We start from the raw sequence: 17,951 nt of genomic DNA on the forward strand, positions 1-17,951 counted from the left end.
TTGTGGCCCCTTCTTGTCTCTCTAGGCTTATCTCTTGCCATTCCTGTTCCTTGAACGAGATGATCTCCCTTACTTCTTGATCTTCACGTATGCCTGGAACACACTCCTGGCCCACCTTCACTGTCATCTTTTTTGTCTGGCTTACTCCCATCCCTACTTCGGCTTCACTTACTCTAAGAGGCTTTACCTGGCACCCAAATGTGAGCTAAATCCTTCCTGTGCTCCTCACAGTAAATCCTTCCAATGAACACCCAGGACTGATCTCCTTTAGGATGGACTGGCTGGGTCTCCTTGCAGTCCAAGGGACTCAAGAGTCTTCTCCAACACCACAGTTCAAAAGCATTAACTCTTCGGCACTCAGCCTTCTTTATGGCCCAGCTCTCACACCCATACATGACTACTGGAAAAACCACAGCTTTGACTCTATGGAACTTTATTGGCAAAGTATTGTCTCTGCTTTTTAATATGCTGTCTAGGTTGGTCATAACTTTCCTTTCAAGGAGCAAGTGTCTTTTAATTTCATGGCTGCAGTCACCATCTGCAGTAATTTTGGAGCCCAAGAAAATAAAGTCTGTCACTGTTTCCATTGTTTCCCCATTTATCTGCCATGAAGTGATGGGGCCAGATGCCATGATCTTCATTTTTTTTTTTTTTTTTATAAATTTATTTATTTTACTTGGGGGCTAATTACTTTACAATATTGTAATAGTTTTTGCCATACATTGACAAGAATCAGCCATGGGTTTACATGTGTTCCCCTTCCCGAACCCCCCACCCACCTCCCTCCCCCTCCCATCCCTCTGGATCATCCCACTGCCCCGGCCCCGAGCCCTTGTCACATGCATCGAACATGGAATGGTGCTCTGTTTCACATATGACAATACACATGTCTCAATGCCATTCTCCCAGAACGTCCCACCCTCACCTTCTCCCTCAGAGTCCATAAAATTGTTCCATGCATCTGTGTCTCTCATTCTGTCCCGCATATAGGGTTATCGTTACCATCTTTCAGATTCCATATATATGCATTAGTATACTGTATTGTTGTTTTTCTTCCTGGCTTACTTCACTCTGTATAATGGGCTCCAGTTTCATCCATCTCAGTAGAACCGGTTCAAATGTATTTTTTTTAATGGCTGAGTAATATTCCATTGTGTATATGTACCACAGCTTCCTTATCCATTCGTCTGCTGATGGACATCTAGGTTGCATCCATGTCCTGGCTATTGTAAACAGTGCTGCGATGAACATTGGGGCATATACACCGAGGAAACCAGAATTGAAAGAGACGCGTGTACCCCAATGATCTTCATTTTTTGAATGTTGAGTTTTAAGCCAACTTTTTCACTCTCCTCTTTCACTTTCATCATGAGGCTCTTTAGTTCCTCTTTGCTTTCTGCCATAAGGGTGGTGTCATCTGCATATCTGAGGTTATTGATATTTCTCCCAGCAATCTTGATTCCAGCTTGTGCTTCATCTAGCCCAACATCTCACATGATGTACTCTGTGTATAAGTTAAATAAGCAAGGTGACAATATACAGCCTTGACATACTCCTTTCCCAACTTGAAACCAGTCCGTTGTTCCATGTCTGGTTCTGACTGTTGCTTCTTGATGTGCATACAGATTTCTCAGGAGGCAGGTCAGGTGGTCTGGTATTCCTATCTCTTGAAGAATTTTCCACAGTTTGTTGTGATCCACATAGTCAAAGGTTTTAGCATAGTCAGTGAAGCAGAAGCAAAAAGAATTCTCTTGCTTTTTTTTTTATGATCCAACAGATGTTAGCAATTTGATCTCTTGATTCCTCTGCCTTTTCTAAATCCAGCTTGAACATCTGGAAGTTCTCGGTTTATGTACTGTTGAAGATTAGGTCTACTTTTATGCCTTAGGATAAAGCAAAAACATAGACTACAAAAAAAACAAAACCTGGCGTAGATATGTATAATGGGTTCTTGTATGGAGGTGGAAATAATTTTTGTGTAAAATAGTGGTGTCTGATGTATATGCTGAGACATTTATAAATATTTTTCTTCTCTTACCTCTTGGGCATATTTTTTTTTGTTTTTCTTCTTAAAATGTAGTATTTCTACTCTGTTTCTTTTTGTAGTTTTAGAGAGTTGTGATTTGTTGGTAAAAAGTATTATCTGTTTTTAAGTACTGGTTCAAATTGCTGTATTTTGTGGACTGGGTCTTTGAGCAAAAATTAGATCTGGCTTAGATAATCAGAGATGTTGGGATTTTAATTGCAGACTACATTTTCAGTTTTGTTTGTTTAAATAATGGTTAAAGAAAATTTTGAAATAAAACTTCCAAGATTAAAAGGATAAACACATTAAACTTTAAAAGCAGCATTGGCATAGCTATAATATGAAAACTTCGTCCAGTAATGCAAATGATCAGAGTTGTCATCCATAAGCCAGAAGCAGGGAGCTGCGCGTGATTTACAGATAAACATGGTTTGGCGGATACCTTTCAGAACTGTTGAGGCTCATTGGTATTTCTTGTTGGCATTACAGGTGAATTTCATAAGTGTACAAAATAAGCAAAATGGAAAGTTGAATCTAAATAGAGTTGTACAGAGAGAGCCCCAACCTCAACATACACATGATGTCTTAAGCTTTTAGTATTAAATCATATATTTCAAATGTTACCATGTCCTTGGGGTAATTTAAAATTCTTTCCAAGTAGTTGGTGTCTTTTTCATCTTTGTTAGTTAGGATAATCACAGTAGTTTTTTAAATAAGAATTTTAGAGATGCTTGATTTTTTCCTTTTAGTGAAATCATGAACTAAGAAGAGATTGATTTTCTTGTGCAGTTTAAAATTGGTACCATCTCATTTTGCCCAGAGATACCATGATTGCATAGGCTCCTAGGAAGGTTTTGCTCTCCACACAAAACACCTACCATGGATGGCTGCTGATATCCAGATTTATTTATCAAGATCAGTGTTATCAAGTAAAACTTTCTATAAAGATGGAAATGCCTTATCATCTGCACTGTCCTACTGTGGTGGCCACTAGCAGGGCTGTTGTGCAACCCGAATTGTGACTAGTACAGCTGAGGACCTGAATCTTACATTTTGTTTAATTTTAATTGCTTTAAACTTAGCCACTTGTGGCTAATGGCTCCCCTGACGGACAATTCAGAATTTCAGCACGGACAGCGCTTTTAGATTTAATACAGACACACCTCTGGATAAGTCAACTTGAATTTCTGTGAACTCATTTGACATATCTTGCCAGCATTTATTGAACAATTTTGTGAGTGTGTGTGCCTGATCCTCTGGATTTCTCCAGTCAGCTTGTAGAGGAAGGTGTGGAGGTCTGATATCTGTCCTCCCACACACCTCTGTCAGCAAGGTCTCAGTAACAGGGCTCCTGCTGACTCAGTAGGAGCTTCCTCTCTTCACCTTGAGCTCTGGAGCCCCTCCCACCCAGCCAGGGGCTCTGCTTGCTCAGGGTTGCATCTGCCTGGAGGAAGGGGCTCCCAATTGAAATTTCTCAAAGGTGTTGCCTGGCCTAGCAGGGCCCTGTCAATTGAGGTCCATCGCCTGAGCTCACCTGGCAAGTTTTCCTAAACACATTTTTAATGGAAAAAGTGAAAAACTCTTCACAGCTCTCCAACACCTACTTTTTCTTCTGTTCCCCCCAACAAAGGTATCTTACCTCCTGGAAGGGGGCAGCATGGCCCACAAAGACTTCTGCGGACACGCTGGTCAGTTGAACCCAGGAGACCTGCAGGTATGGCCAAGACAAGGAATGGCTGATGGTTCCATAGTCTTTGGCTGTTGCTGGTGACCCCACCCATGTCTGGTACCTTCTCGCGTCCCTGCTCTGTCTGTTATGTCCTGGACTTCTCCCTTCCTATGGCTCCTTGCACTCCACCTGGAAACTTGTGCAGGGCTCTTGTGTTCCTCTCTCATGCTTCCCTAACCCTCCCACAGTCATTTTCTAGCTCTCACCTAAGTCTTTTTCTTATGTTTCTCAAAAGAGTAATCACAAGTCACTGTCTCAGCTTCCTTCTCTTCCACCCTATCCTCCACTCATTGAAGTCAGGGTTGGCCTCTCAGCACTGCCCCCAAACCTTTCCTGAAGCTGTTCAGGTCCCGGTCACTCACAATGTCCCAGTTGCCACCTTCACTGCTCCAGTTTCTGTCCTCATCTTTCTAGATCTCTCTGCTGTCTTTGAGACAGTTTTCTATCTTCCAGTTCATTTGCAGGGTAGGTATTGTCACTTAAGAATATGACCCAAACCCTGCCACCATCCTAGTCCTGTAGGACACATGTTACAGTTAAAATTCCCAGAGAGTGCTTGGGTCATTTTTGCCAGTTTTTATAAGCCTGGACTCTATATCAGGTACTTTCTGGGATTATTTACATATTTTGTGGGATGACAGCTGCAAATATTTGAATTGTGGCATTTCAGTGAACATGAGATTGAAAGTGAAAGTCATTCAGTCCTGTCCAACTCTTTGTGACCCCATGGACTATACAGTCCATGGAATTCTCTAGGCCAGAATACTGGAGTGCATAGCTTTTTCCCTTCTCCAGCGGATCTTCCCAACCCAGGAATCAAACCGGGGTCTCTTGCATTGTAGGAAGATTCTTTACCAACTGAGCTATCAGGGAATTAATTGTGAGAGTTGGACTATAAAGAAAGCTGAGCACCAAAGAACTGAGGCTTTTGAACTGTGGTGTTGGAGAAGACTCTTGAGAGCCCCTTGGACTGTAAGGAGATCCAACCAGTCAATCCTAAAGGAAATCAGTCTTGAATATTCATTGGAAGGACTGATGCTGAAGCTGAAACTCCAATACTTTGGCCACCTGATGCGAAGAACTGACTCATTGGATAAGACCCTGATGCTGGGAAAGATTGAAGGCAGGAGAAGGAGATGACAGAGGATGAGATGGTTGGATGGCATCACTGATGCGATGGACATGAGTTTGAGTAGGCTCCAGGAGTTGGTGATGGGCAGGGAAGCCTGGCGTGCTGCATTCCATGGGGTCACAAAGAGTTGGACACGACTGAGCAACTGAACTGAACTGAGATTGAAAGGCAGAAAAGCAAAAGGGCAAAGAGTCATGGCCCAAAAGTCAATAGTAGCGTCTCACCAGAGCAGAACATAAAGTGTAGCTCTGACTGGTTGTGACCCCAGAAGTGGGTTCTTCCACCCTCCATGCAGGAGTTCTAATGTGCCTTGGCATGGCTCCCAGCAGGATTGAGCCTCAGGTGCCCACAGAGGTAACCTGCTCATTAACCCCCTTTTTGGCTTTCTCCCTTGTCTAGCTTGCTCTTCCTTTCTTTCTGCAACACTTTCCGGATGAACTCTCTGCACTGGAGACCTGTCTCAGGATCTTCTGTGGGAGAAGCCAAGCTGAGACAGACAGGAGACCTACCTGTTGTTTTCTAGCTCTTCATCCCCAGATCCTAAGCTTGGCATCTGGGGCTGGCTCCTCATATCTCCTACTAACTAAGAAGGAAATGAATGCGTGCAAAATCTGCACAGCAGTGGAGGCAGTAACTTTCTCCAGGTAGTGAGGACTCCGCTAACAGAGTCGAGCCAACTGACTCAAGTCAGCTGTCTGGGGTGTGGTGGAGTCTGTGGGCCTCCATGTGTACCACGCGCCCATCCTCCATCCTGCCCTGCGCACAGCCCTCTGCCTAGGGAAGGGCCTCTCCCAAGGTGATGCTGCCTCCTGCAGCATGGCCCACACTTGAGGGTTTGTTGATGTGAGGAGAGAAGAGCCTCCATCTGGGACAATTCTAAAGTTTCATCCACTTCCAGAGCTCCCTGTTGGATCAGCTGAGGCCTCCACTGTAGCTGCATTGGTGATTGGCTTCTCTTTGTGCCCCTTCCTGCTTTTCTCACTGATTAAGATAAATCTCCTGAGAGCCCTCTCCAGTTTACCCTCTGCCTACAACTTCCCATCTCAGAGGGCAACCTGAGACTCAGAGATGCCAAAGAGGGGGTTCTTCCACTTCTGTGAATGCCAGAGCTGATGCTTTGATTTCACCCTCTGAGGTACAGGACATGTTTGGAAAACCAGAAAGGGCCCCAGCAGTTGTCACTGTCATTTTGTTATTCCTCATGGTGCCTGGGGACTTGGAAAGCAGCACTTGTAAGGTGCCTGGCTTAGTTACTGGGATGTAATCGTCCCACCTGCCAGCTCATTACAGGCCAGGTCACACTTCCTTCTTGTCGCTCTGGTGTTTGCAGTGGATGACCGCAGGCCAGGGCATTGTGTACGCCGAGATGCCTTGCTCAGAAGAGCCAGTCCACGGCCTACAACCGTGGGTTAATTTGAGGAGCTCACAGAAGATGGTGAAGCCTCGGTACCAGGAACTAAAAAGCAACGAAATCCCTAAACCCAGTCAAGATGGCGTGACCGTTGCTGTTATTTCTGGAGAAGACCTGGGAATCAAGGTAAGCCATGCCGTGGGGTGTTTGTGAAAGCTGAGGTGCGTGGTGACACGAGACTGGACCACTCTGGGGCTGCAACTCTTACAGAGTTTTTCACAGTTCCCATCTCATGGGATGGACTTGCTTCAGAGGTGTCAGAATAAGTGCACTCTGAGGGAACCTGGAATTTTTTCACCATGTGTAAACTCTTAGGAAAATTAGAGGAAAACAAGCTCATGTAAAAAATTCAGTAAAAAAGCAGTTTTCTAGATTCATCTTAATATGTGTGCAGATTGGGTCTATTTCCTTTCATTTATAGTATAGTTTTAGATTAGAACAGTGCGTTTCGGAAACAAAATCCAAAACTGACTCTACTCCCTGAAGATATATTTAAATTATTTGTGCTCAACTTAGTAAGGACCATATATTGCTACATCATAGAAGGGTTTTTTTTTTTAATTGACTTGAACATTTATTTAATCCATTTATGTCTTATTGTTGTTGTTCAGTCGCTCAGTTGTGTCCGGCTCTTTGTGACCCCAGGGATTGCAGCACGCCAGGCTTCCCTGTCCCTCACCCGGAGTTTGCTCAAACTCATGTCCATCGAGTTGGTGATGCCATCCAACTCATCTCATCCTCTGTCATCCCCTTCTCCTCTTGCGAACCCCTTTATGTCTTATACATTCTTCTTAACTGAGACTTTATATTTCGCTTCTGGGTCCCACCTTTTAATCGAAGAAGATCAATTTCAGCTAAATTTCATGGACAGATGTTGGTACGGAAAGAGTATGGTCAGGACTGTGTTAGTCACATACCTGCTTCCCGAGAGCCTGGGTTCCTAGATACTGAGCTGGGTCATGTGGTCTCCTAGGTGAGGTTCCACAGAGGCAGACCCAGAGGTGAGCACTCCTCTGGCAGTGATTTTAAAGGGAGTGTCCCTTGGCGAACAGAAACAGGAACCCGGACAGGAAAGGGAAGGTAGCCAAGCAAGGGTGTCATCTCAGGTAGAGTCCCAAAGAGGACGGGGACTCAGGAGGATCAGTCTGGTCTGCCACACCCCGGGCAAGGGAGCCAGGCTTTCATGCTCCCATTCCCCAAGTTGTTTTTTACGGCCATTGAGTTTGGGGTGGGTGGCACAGAAATGGTTAAAAAGGATAGGAATGGGTATCTGGGAGGGGCTGAGACCTCCAGCTCCCCTCTTGCTACCTGTTGTCTATATTTGGTTGTCTGTTAACCTGCTCAGTGGTATCAACATATGGGGACCCACTTTGCAATTCTCTGTGCAACCAGCCCTCAAAGCTATTTTAAATGCTAATTTAAATAAATTTAAATTTTGTTTATGTGCACCCACAGGGTTGGTGGCTGGGCAGTGGAATGCATCTCGTGGTTAGCAAGTTGGTCATGATTATTGGTGAGGACTTACTGGTTTTTATATTTCCGGCACTGCAACCGCAGTTCTTTCCTGTCCTGTGTCCTTGCCTTGTTTCCAGTACAAATAGAAGTGATTGAGGAAAAGCATATCAAACTTCACTCCCTATTAAACACTGATAACTGACTGCTGTCTGTGCCCTGGCAGGCTTCACTTTGCAGTTGAAAATTTGCCCTTCATTGTGTTTCTGTGACCCATTCATATGTTGCCAAGCATTGGGCAGCACCCTTCTCAACTGTGCATCCAGGATTTCCTTGTCTTCAGCTCTACAGAGAGATCTTTACAGGTACAAGGCAGAGGCCGTGGAGGCTCTAAGAGAGCTGAATTGGTGCAGAGGAGAGGCCTCTCACTCCGTTTCCCATGGCAGTTTTCATTTTGTGTTTTCAGGACTCCAGGGATGGGCCTTCTGGGGATCCTGAAGCCGATGGTAAAGATCAAAGGATTTCCCTCTCTCTGTTTCAACCAACGGAGAAGGCAATGGCACCCCACTCCAGTACTCTTGCCTGGAAAATTCCATGGATGGAGGAGCCTGGTAGGCTGCAGTCCACGGGGTCGCTAAGAGTCGGACATGACTGAGCGACTTCACTTTCACTTTTCACCTTCATGCATTGGAGAAGGAAATGGCAACCCACTCCAGTGTTCTTGCCTAGAGAATCCCAGGGATGGTGGAGCCTGCTGGGCTGCCATCTATGGGGTCGCACAGAGTCGGACACGACTGAGGTGACTTAGCTGTTTCAACCAAAGCACAAGGGTTTGCCCAGTCACATGTATTGGAATTTGTTGTGGTCCTTTAATGGACCGGAACTTGGGGGTACAGAGTCGACCGATAAGAAAAGAAGGAAGAAAAGAGGCTGGTATTCCCTGGTTTACACAGTATGCCAATACAACTCTAGGACAAAGAGCTAGCACCGTCTACGTAGGCTCAGGGCGCCCTCTCGAAGAGGTCTTGAAAGCCCGGGCAAATAAGTAGACACAGTGGACATCTGTGCTCCGTGGAAACAGCCTGAAACGGAGAGAGGGAGAGAGAGAGAGAATGAGGAAAATGAGGAAAGACACGGTGACCATTGCTCTGGTGGAACAAAGGCATTTATTCAACATATTGTGGGCATATATATACTCTTACCAGATAGCCCTTTTTAGCAGAGATAGGGATCAAAAGTCTAACAAGTCATCTAGAAAGCCGGAGGTTAGAATTATTCTCTAGAGAGGGGGTTGTAACAGTTACTTTACATATCAGAAAGGAGGAGACTTGTAAATAGCTGCTGTTCACCATATGGAATTTCCATATGAATGAGATACATGAATTTCTATTATCCCCGAAAGCCGGCTTGCCAGCTCTCTGGCACCTGTATTCAGGTGCTGTTAAGGAACATAGAATTCATGCAAGACTGAAAACAGCACACAGGAAGCCTCCTATTAAATGTATCCTGACAGGAATTGTCTTTAAGATTTCTCTTGCCAAAAAAGTGGAGCTATCTGCAGCTGAAAAGAGAAGTTAGATCACTGATTTAATGGATAATCAAAGCTAGCAATATCGTGAATCCTTAGTGTTTACAACTGCTTCTCGTTTACAGAAAATATAATGCAGTTTTAATGTCAGAGCTAGTTCCAGTTACTGGCAGAAGGACATTTTAAAGCACTTCCAAGCAGCAGACTGCCTGGTTTGCAATCCCAACCAAGAATTAGAGACCAGAAGTAATGTTTTAACTTAGTGAAATAATGTCTTGGTAGCTGCTGGCCTCTCTTTTTCCCTTTGTCAAGTAAAATCTCTGAAGTGAATTACATTTTCCTAAATAAGTGAACAATCTTTATTATGAGAACATTTGCATAAAGGAGTCTTGAAAGCTGGGGCAGCATTCATCTGGACTCTGAGAGGCAGTGTGGTGCTATGGTTAGTGGCATGGACTCTGGAGACATAGATGACCTGGATTAGAATCCCCACCATGAACCAGCTGTGTGGCTAATGGCAAACCGCTGAACTTCTCTGTGCTCCATTGTTCTCATCTGTAACACATGATTGCTGTGAGGATTAAGTGATTTTTTAATACTCAAAAATTTAATACTGAAAAGTTTAAAAGTGAGTTTTAATACTCAAAGTTGTCAAAACGGCATCAGACATGTTGTAAGCACCACGTGAATGGTAGCTGTTTTATTATTATTTTGATTACTTTGTGTTAACTTGGGCAGGAGCTTGGCTGAGATTTCTGTGTGTGGTCTATGCTAAAAGGACTTACTAGGATTTGGGAAAAGTCTTTAACCTGCTCTGAGGAAAAGACACCAGCATGAATCCTTGTACACACAGAAGGCTCTTGACCATTTCTTTCTGGGTCTCATAAGTAGTTTTGCACACCTGAAGCCTTAGTATCTGCTTACAAAGGAATGATTGGATCTTTAAAATCCTAGATCTACCATAAAAACAAACTGAAGGTTGTTTTGCATCAGGAAGATAATTTTAAATTAAATCATGAGATGAGGCTGAGAACCTACCTTTCAAGAGACTGATGTGCTTATAACCAACCGAGAGTCACCAACAGTTCCCTTCCCAACAACTTACATATCTAAAAAATGGAATTAGTGACCATTCCAGTGCTTCTCCAGTTTTAATATTCACCTGGGCTTCTCAGGGCTCTTGTTAAAATGCAGATTCTGATTCAGCAGAACTGGGTGACGCCTGAGAATCTCCATTTCTAACCGGCTCCCAGGTGATGCTGATGCTGTGGTCTGGGGACCACGGTTTGTAACATGTGTGACACCCCTGAGATCCAAGACACAGGAGTTTACTTATCACAAGGGACAATTTGGTTAGGTGCCTATAGAAGATGTTATCATCCAGCTCTGTGGCTTTTGGCAAATCTTTTAACCTGTCTGGACTTCAGTTCCCACAGCCACAGAAATCATGAGGGAGTCTGTTGCAGAATGCCGGAAGCTTTTGCAAGCAGTACGGCTGACCTTGTCATAATCCCAAAGGTAGATGTGTCCCTGTTTTCCTGGTTATATGTGTCTGAGCATTTCTTCAGCTCTTGAGAAGCCATGGCCAATTTTGAGGAAGATTCTGCCAGGAGAGCATCATCTAAAGTCAAGGCTGAAAGGGGGAAAAGATAAAAATGGGATACTTTGAATAGTTTATGTCACTTCTGGAAGGTCAAAAATCACATGTTTATTTCATGAGAGTATGAAATTCTCCAAACTCCATTCCATCTGTATCAGGCAGCCAATCAGGAATATTTATTGCCAGTTCTCTCTGGAACATGATTCTTTCCCCAACAAATGCCTCTTCTTGCCTCCTGCTGTTTAAAATTCTGTTGTGTCAGAAGCAAACGTTAAGGAGGCCTCAGCCCCACCAGGGTCAGAAAAAAAGGCGATCTGGAGCCAGACTACTGAGTTCAAGGCCAGTTCCACCACTGACTGCCTTTAGTGAAGTCATGTAAGCTTGCTCGGCCTCAGTTTTCTCATCTGTAAAATGGAGATTGTTATAATGACCCAGAGGGTCCTTGGTTTATACCGGTAAAAAACTTAAACCAATCCCTGGTGTAGAGTAAGGCTTCTAGAAGTGGTTGCTGCTTTTACTTCTTTGCAGAAGCTTTGTACAGCATTCACATGGCCTACAGACATAACAAGAAGAAGCTTCCTTCTGATGAGCAGACTGTATATTCATGTATTGGATAACCAAATCTTTTAAAAATTCACTTTCTAAAAGAATTTGCCAAACATCTCATGTAATTTCCTCAAATCTTGTTTACCACTGTGCCCCCAGCACCTGAAACAGTGCCTGATGTGTACAAGGCAATCAGTAAATGTTTGCTGGGTGCAAAAGGGAAATGAAAATGTAAATGAATGCTGGATTGTGAGAAACAAGGGTAAAGTAGTAAGATTGACAATGTAGGGATTAAGAATGACTGCAGTAAGCTTAATTTGAGCTAACTAAAAAGTTGAGAGAACAATAAAATTAGCTAAATTCTAGTTTCCAATGAAATAAACTATTTAAGGAGTTACAGAAGCAGGGAAGTAAAAAACAGATTGATTTTTTTCCCTTTAAATATGAATTTTGGGCTGTTCTGCAAGACAAAGATTGTTTCCTGGAGGTTTCTTAAATTCAAGCAGTGACAACGATCAATGAGCAGAGGTTTGGAGGTTCATGGTTCCCTTTGGGCTCCACAGACAGGTGTCTCATTGTCTGCAGTAACATCTCTCCTGTGTGTTTCAGGGCATGGCTTGACATGGAGTTGTGATGTACTTACTGGCTTTCAGTGCGTCCCTGTGCGCTCTCTGCCTTCTGGGCCCCAGTTTAGCCCCAGCCGGCATTGGGAGACCTCATGTCCCTTGGGCCAAAAAACAGCATGCCCACTAATTAGCCCATGTTATGGACTGGCACGTGATCTGTAACCAAGCCTGTGATTGTCATCTCTGATTCAAAGAGCTGAGGGTGTCCCCAGGCTGTGGCAGTCCGCTGGTGACCACACACGCCTTTTCCTAGACCAGAACTAGAGAGAAACTGCTGCCCACCATACTACTTGCCAGCTTTTGTTTTCATCTGGGAAACTCCAAGGGCACAAAATCATTTGCAACACTTTATCATCAATCTAGAATTTCATCAGTCTCCCCTCTACCTTAATTTGATTTAAAAAAATGTAGTTTATGTAGCTTTCAAGTAAATAATTTTATAGCTTGTCCAAATGTCAGTGGGTTTTAGGTGATAACACTGGGCAGTAGACTTAGAACATTTTTACATTGTTTCCATTTAGCTCTTTCAGGGGAAATGTGAATTTTTAAAAATTGGATTGGCAGTGTGAAATAGATCTTGCCGACTTCAGAGTTGGCACCAGATTCTCGGCTCGCCTCCCCCTAGCCTTTCTGAGCTACCTTCTGTTCCCTTGGTGATGGGGGGGAAAGCTGACCCTCTCCCATGGGAGGCCTCCCTTTCCTTCCCAAGCCCAGAACAACAACTTCTCAAGGCAGCATTTAAAAATCAATAAATCTTGTAAGCAGGTTGCACAGGAACTCTTCTTTTTTTCTTTGAAGTATTCCAGCAAGTTCATGAATCTAGTTCGAGAAAGAAGACTGGCTAGTCTCCCAGTAGGGGAGGTTGCAAGTGGGGTGGTGGGTTTCTGACAAAGGGATCTGGGTAACAGGGTCCAGCTGGCCCGAGAGCAAACAGGGAAAACAACACTTGCTCAGAAAGGACTCTTCTCTTCCAAAGGCCTCTCTGTCAATTGATTTTATTTCTAAATCAGCAGAGCACTCTGCAATAGACTTAAAAACTGGACATTTAAAAAAACATTCCTTTTGTGTTGGAGGGAGATTAAGGATGAACCTAAGACTTCTCTCAGTATGTCTTTTTATTTTTAATTTTGAAAGATGTAAATATTTACATATTTAAAACAAATTAAACCAGAAAAGGAAAAAAAAACCCAAACCTTAAAACCAAGCAGAAACAAATGAAGAACCTAAAAATTTGTGTAAAGATCTCAGCAACATAACCACACAGAGAAAATACTTATTTTAAGGGCTTTTAAACACAGTTTTCTGGGTGTACAGTTTGAGTGGGGTATATTCTAAAGGCAAAAACATAAAGTTTTAAGCTTCATTTTGTATTTGTATTGTTAATGTTGGCATTACAATTTTAAAATGGTTTTGTACATATTAAGAAATAAAACAAATGAGTAAGTTTGTTAACATTTTTTGGAAGTAGGATTTTTCAGTATAAGAAAAATAGATATAAATATAAAAGAGCTTATAAAAATACTGTGATATTGAATGTTATATTAAATATTAAATATTTTTTAATGGATGGCCGTTATCTCTAAGAGGCAATTTCTGGAAACCTAATATAATTTGATCATTTTAGGCATTTAAGATTTTTAATGATGTCGTTTTGTCTTACTTTCTAACAGTTTCCTTTTCCTCTGGGTTTTATTTCCATTGCTTTTTCTTTTATGGTCCATGTTTAATTAGATGCTATGAGGAATGTTTTTTTTTTAAAGTTCTTCCTAACAAATTCACAAGCACCTAAATAAATTCAGGCTGAATTTTCATTTTCAGATTTTAAATAAATATTTTAATAAGTGAGTGTGGGGAGAGAGGAAAGGAAATATCACACCAGGCAGAGAGCTTCCTGGTCTCCCTTTGACACAGGACAAGGGGGAAACAGAGCAGTTCGAGGAAAAGTTACTGTCAAGTGTGAAGGCCTATAGAAATGTGGAGAGAATCTGACCATTCCCATCTGCTCACTTGTCATCACCGAGCTCCAACCCAGGTCCCCTCGCCTTTAGTGAAGCCTTCTTAGCTGCCGTAGGTCTATGCAGCCATCCTGTCTTCATCATTCAGGGGATTTTTGGACTGACTGTTATCATTTAATTCACATGTCCCATTTCTTTATGAGTTCTGTTCATTCAGTTATCAGGCACCTGCTGTTTGTACAGTACACAGTGCCCTGGAGCTACAATGTGAATAAGATACAGCGGGTCCTCAAATAAAGTCACAGTCTAGCTGGGGGGAGAAACGGGCCAACATCAGAAGTAGCATGTGATACAAGAAATGCTAAAACAGCGATGTGTAAAACTTCCATGGTAGTCTGGAGGGCAGAGAAGTAATTTTGCTTGTGTGGATGGAGAGAGAAAAGGAAAGAAAGAAAAGCGAGAGGGCAGGGGTCCCGTCTTGTAATGGCTTATAGAAAAGACTTGGATGCTAGGGGTGCACTGGCTTTTGGGGGGATCTTGATGGGAGGCTGCATAGGCAACCAGAAGCAGCCAGATCCTGGTGGAGTTGCAACAGGGCAAGAGGAGACGATGTGAAATATTGGAAGAAAGGAAACGCAAACCCAAGACCCGGATTTTACCTGAGGTTGACCTTGGTTGTATATATATTCCTGCATCCCTCTCTCTCAGGGTTTTTCAGTAGCATAGTTTGAGGGTAACGTCGGGTGGGGTGCTGTGTGCAGCCCTGTCTCATGTCACATTTCACAAAGCCGTTCATTCTGTAGGACCCGCCCCATCACAGGCCCAATAGCCCAAGCAGATGACCAGACTTGTTGCACAGACAAGTGCAAATCTTGGTTCTGATTGAGTGTTGAGACCAGGCGCAGTTAGGTCTGTTAGTCTTGTTTAGTAAATAGGAAGACACCAGAGAACTTGTCCTGAGTTGGCAGCCGTAGTTGGCATTTCATTTGCAGTTAGGAATGTTCAAATAAACAGTGGTCAGGATCTGCTAACATCAGCTCTACAGAAGGCTGCTCTTGCCTAGGGCAGCCCATTCACCCCAGAAATACCATTCTTGGTGCGCACGAAGGGTACCAGATGTTCTTATTCCTTTAAGATGTCCCTGCCAACCTAGTCACTTAGCAAGAACATTCCAGCAGTGTCAACAAGCACTCTTCTGCCAATAAATGAATTATGAATAAGTGTACTTTTAAACCAAAAGTTATTTCCTGAACCATCCATGCATTGTTGGCCATTACTAATGAGGGTTACAAATTAGCAAGGGATTTAGACTAAGAGCATAAAAAGCAAGGTATCACCTTCAGTAAAGGTGAGCAGACACTTTCCCTGTCATTAGAATCATTTCTCTGGCTGTCAAGGCTTGTCCTTTTGGGATATAAGAAATCTTTTCCCAGAACACAGTACAGAGTTTTTCTAACTACAGTGAAGGAAAACAGGACAGCTTCAGAGGTTCTTTCTTGCCTGTTGCATTAAAAACTGAGTTCTTGTGGGTTTAAATGAAGTGGATATTGGTATTTTAAAAACTGGTACTGGCATATATAAAGCTACACCATTGAGAGCTACAAACACCATACTTAATTTTGACCAAAGCACAAATCCTTGGGATCATGTGGCTTTTGAACAGTTTGAGCAAAGTCACACTAAAATGTGATGAGTAAATTCGGTGTCAAGTAGAATTCTGATTACTTGAAGCTTCATTAAGAATTCTCCTGTGGTCAGGTATAGGTACTCCAAGAGAAATAAGAATTAAAAGTGTTCAGCTTTAATGGGCTCTAAATCATGGATGGGGATGACTCTGCAAAAGAGGAGCATGTGTGGTCTTCAAGCCAGAGGGAATCCTTTTCACCATTCCTTGCAGACCATGGGCTATTGCACATACTCTTAATAAAGCAAGATAAGGAAACTGTCAGATCCCACCATTCCTGGAAGGACTCCTGTACTGGTCATTGGGAAACTAGGAGGGTTTTTCAGGAAGGTATTTATGCCACCATAGTTCAGTGTGGTACTGAGGGCCACCTTTGTGTAAGACCCTGTGAAGATGTGAGGGAAAAAGAGGAAAATATCAGGGAGCTGGAAGGGCACGGTGGAAGGACAGACATATCCACTGCTAACATGAGTATACTCTGCTGAGTCACCAGGCTGGTACACATGGCGGGTTTCGGGGAAGGCAGAACAGACGGGAGACTCGGCCCAGTCTGGAAGGGACAGAAACAGCAGGCCTGAATCTCAGAGCCAACTGGCCTGGCAAAGAAGGATGGAAAGAATCTAGACAGTACGAAGGAGATAGCATGAGTGAAAGTAATGCTGTTCACAGGTGTCAGTGTCCAGTGGAATAACAATGCTTCAAGAGGCCTTCAAAACTTATGCCCATTGTTTTAAGCATGAAAATGGTTAATCATTTTTATCATGTGAAGCTTTTCTTGTAACGTGGTAATTTCTTTCTTTTTGTCAATGCCATTCTCTAATGTCTTTAATTATGAATGTATCAAAGATGTTTCACTTGGCATAATTGCTCTTCTGCCCTCTCTGCCTTTTCTCTCCCTCTCTGCATGATCAAAACCAAACCAGTGCATAATTTCAAAGATACAGTACTTTTACATCACTGTCTGTAGGAGCCATCGACGTGGAGACTGGACGGGTTTCATTTGGAGCACAGCATGGATTGAGTAAGCTCCAGGTTCAATAAAGAATAAAATAATGTTAATTTCCTTCTTTTTCATGAGACCTTAAGCCCCTCATGAAGCCCCCTTGCTCTCTTTGCTTCAATGTAGATGATTATTTTTTAACATTATGGAAGGAAACCATGATGGCCCCAAATTTTCTTTCCTGGTCCAACTATGAATAGCAATTGGAAAAATTTAAATGCTTCATTTGGAAAGAAACCATTTTGAAACCCAGAACAAGGCCCTTCTTTCTCACCACCTTCAGACCCCTGCCTCTGGCCAATTTTCCTCACATGCCTGGCTGTGGTTGCTCAGCTTGTCAGGAGTCAGTACCCATCTACATCTTTGTCTGCCTTGGAGACTTTTAGTGTTTCTGAGTAACTGTGGGCACTTGGCTGGTGGATTTTCCCAGCATCAGGTACTGATTTAAGGCCATCTGTTACTGATTAGTCCAAAAGAAGTTTTGAATGAGAGTTCCTGGTGACTGTGATTAAATGTTTTCATAGGTTTTAACTGACAAGAGTCCGTCAACTAGACAAAAGCAGCAGAGAGGACTTAGAATTGGGCAGAAGTCAGATGTGGGGAGTTGAGGTGCAGGAGAAGACCAGAAGATCATCCTCCTTCCCATCCCAACCTCAGAATGAATTGCAAGGTAGACTCGGAGAAGTCAGCTGGGTGGAGGTCCAAATAGCATCTTTGTGCGTGTGTGTGTGCTCAGTCGCTTCAGTCATGTCTGACTTTTTGCAACCCCATGGACTGTAGCCCGCCAGGCTCCACTGTCCATGGGATTCTCCAGGCAAGAATACTGAAGTGGGTTGCCATGCCCTCCTCCAGGGAATCTTTCCGACCCAGGGATTGAACCTGTATCTCCTGCATTGCAGGCGGATTCTTTACCACCGAGCCACCAGGGAAACCCAATACCATCTTTATTACTAGTCAGATCTGGAGAAGAGCAAGTGACTTGTGTCTGAGACCTTGGGGGCTTCCTACTACTTTCCCACTTTGTTACATGTGTCTAGGCAGAGCTGGACAGTCATAGACATCCTTTTCAGAGGCAGACTTATTACCTCATGGCAGAAGGAGAGAGAGGGGAAAAAAAGGAAAAGCCCAGAAGGGTGTGAGCTGAGCATGTGTACTTCCTCGAGTTACCCTCATCAAGAGGGTACCATCCTTCCCCCTCCCCTCTACCCCCAGGTATGAGTAAGGAGGGAAAAAAGCAGCTGGCAGTTGCCTCCTGGGGACAT

General features: G+C 43.4%; 1 protein-coding gene across 1 annotated transcript in view; it reads left to right on the forward strand.

Moving 5' to 3' along the window:
• Positions 1-17,951, forward strand: part of PIR (pirin) — a 215,981-nt gene that overhangs the window by 162,203 nt on the left and 35,827 nt on the right. Inside the window, exons 6-7 of the mRNA XM_081564115.1 lie at positions 3,657-3,740; positions 6,218-6,424. Of these exons, the coding sequence (XP_081420241.1) occupies positions 3,684-3,740; positions 6,218-6,424 (264 nt within the window). The 5' untranslated portion in view covers positions 3,657-3,683. The remainder of the gene's footprint in view (positions 1-3,656; positions 3,741-6,217; positions 6,425-17,951) is intronic.

This window comes from Giraffa tippelskirchi, chromosome X (genome assembly GCF_054371585.1).
Source record: "Giraffa tippelskirchi isolate mGirTip1 chromosome X, T2T-mGirTip1v1.2.pri, whole genome shotgun sequence".
Classification (NCBI taxonomy): Eukaryota; Metazoa; Chordata; class Mammalia; order Artiodactyla; family Giraffidae; genus Giraffa; species Giraffa tippelskirchi.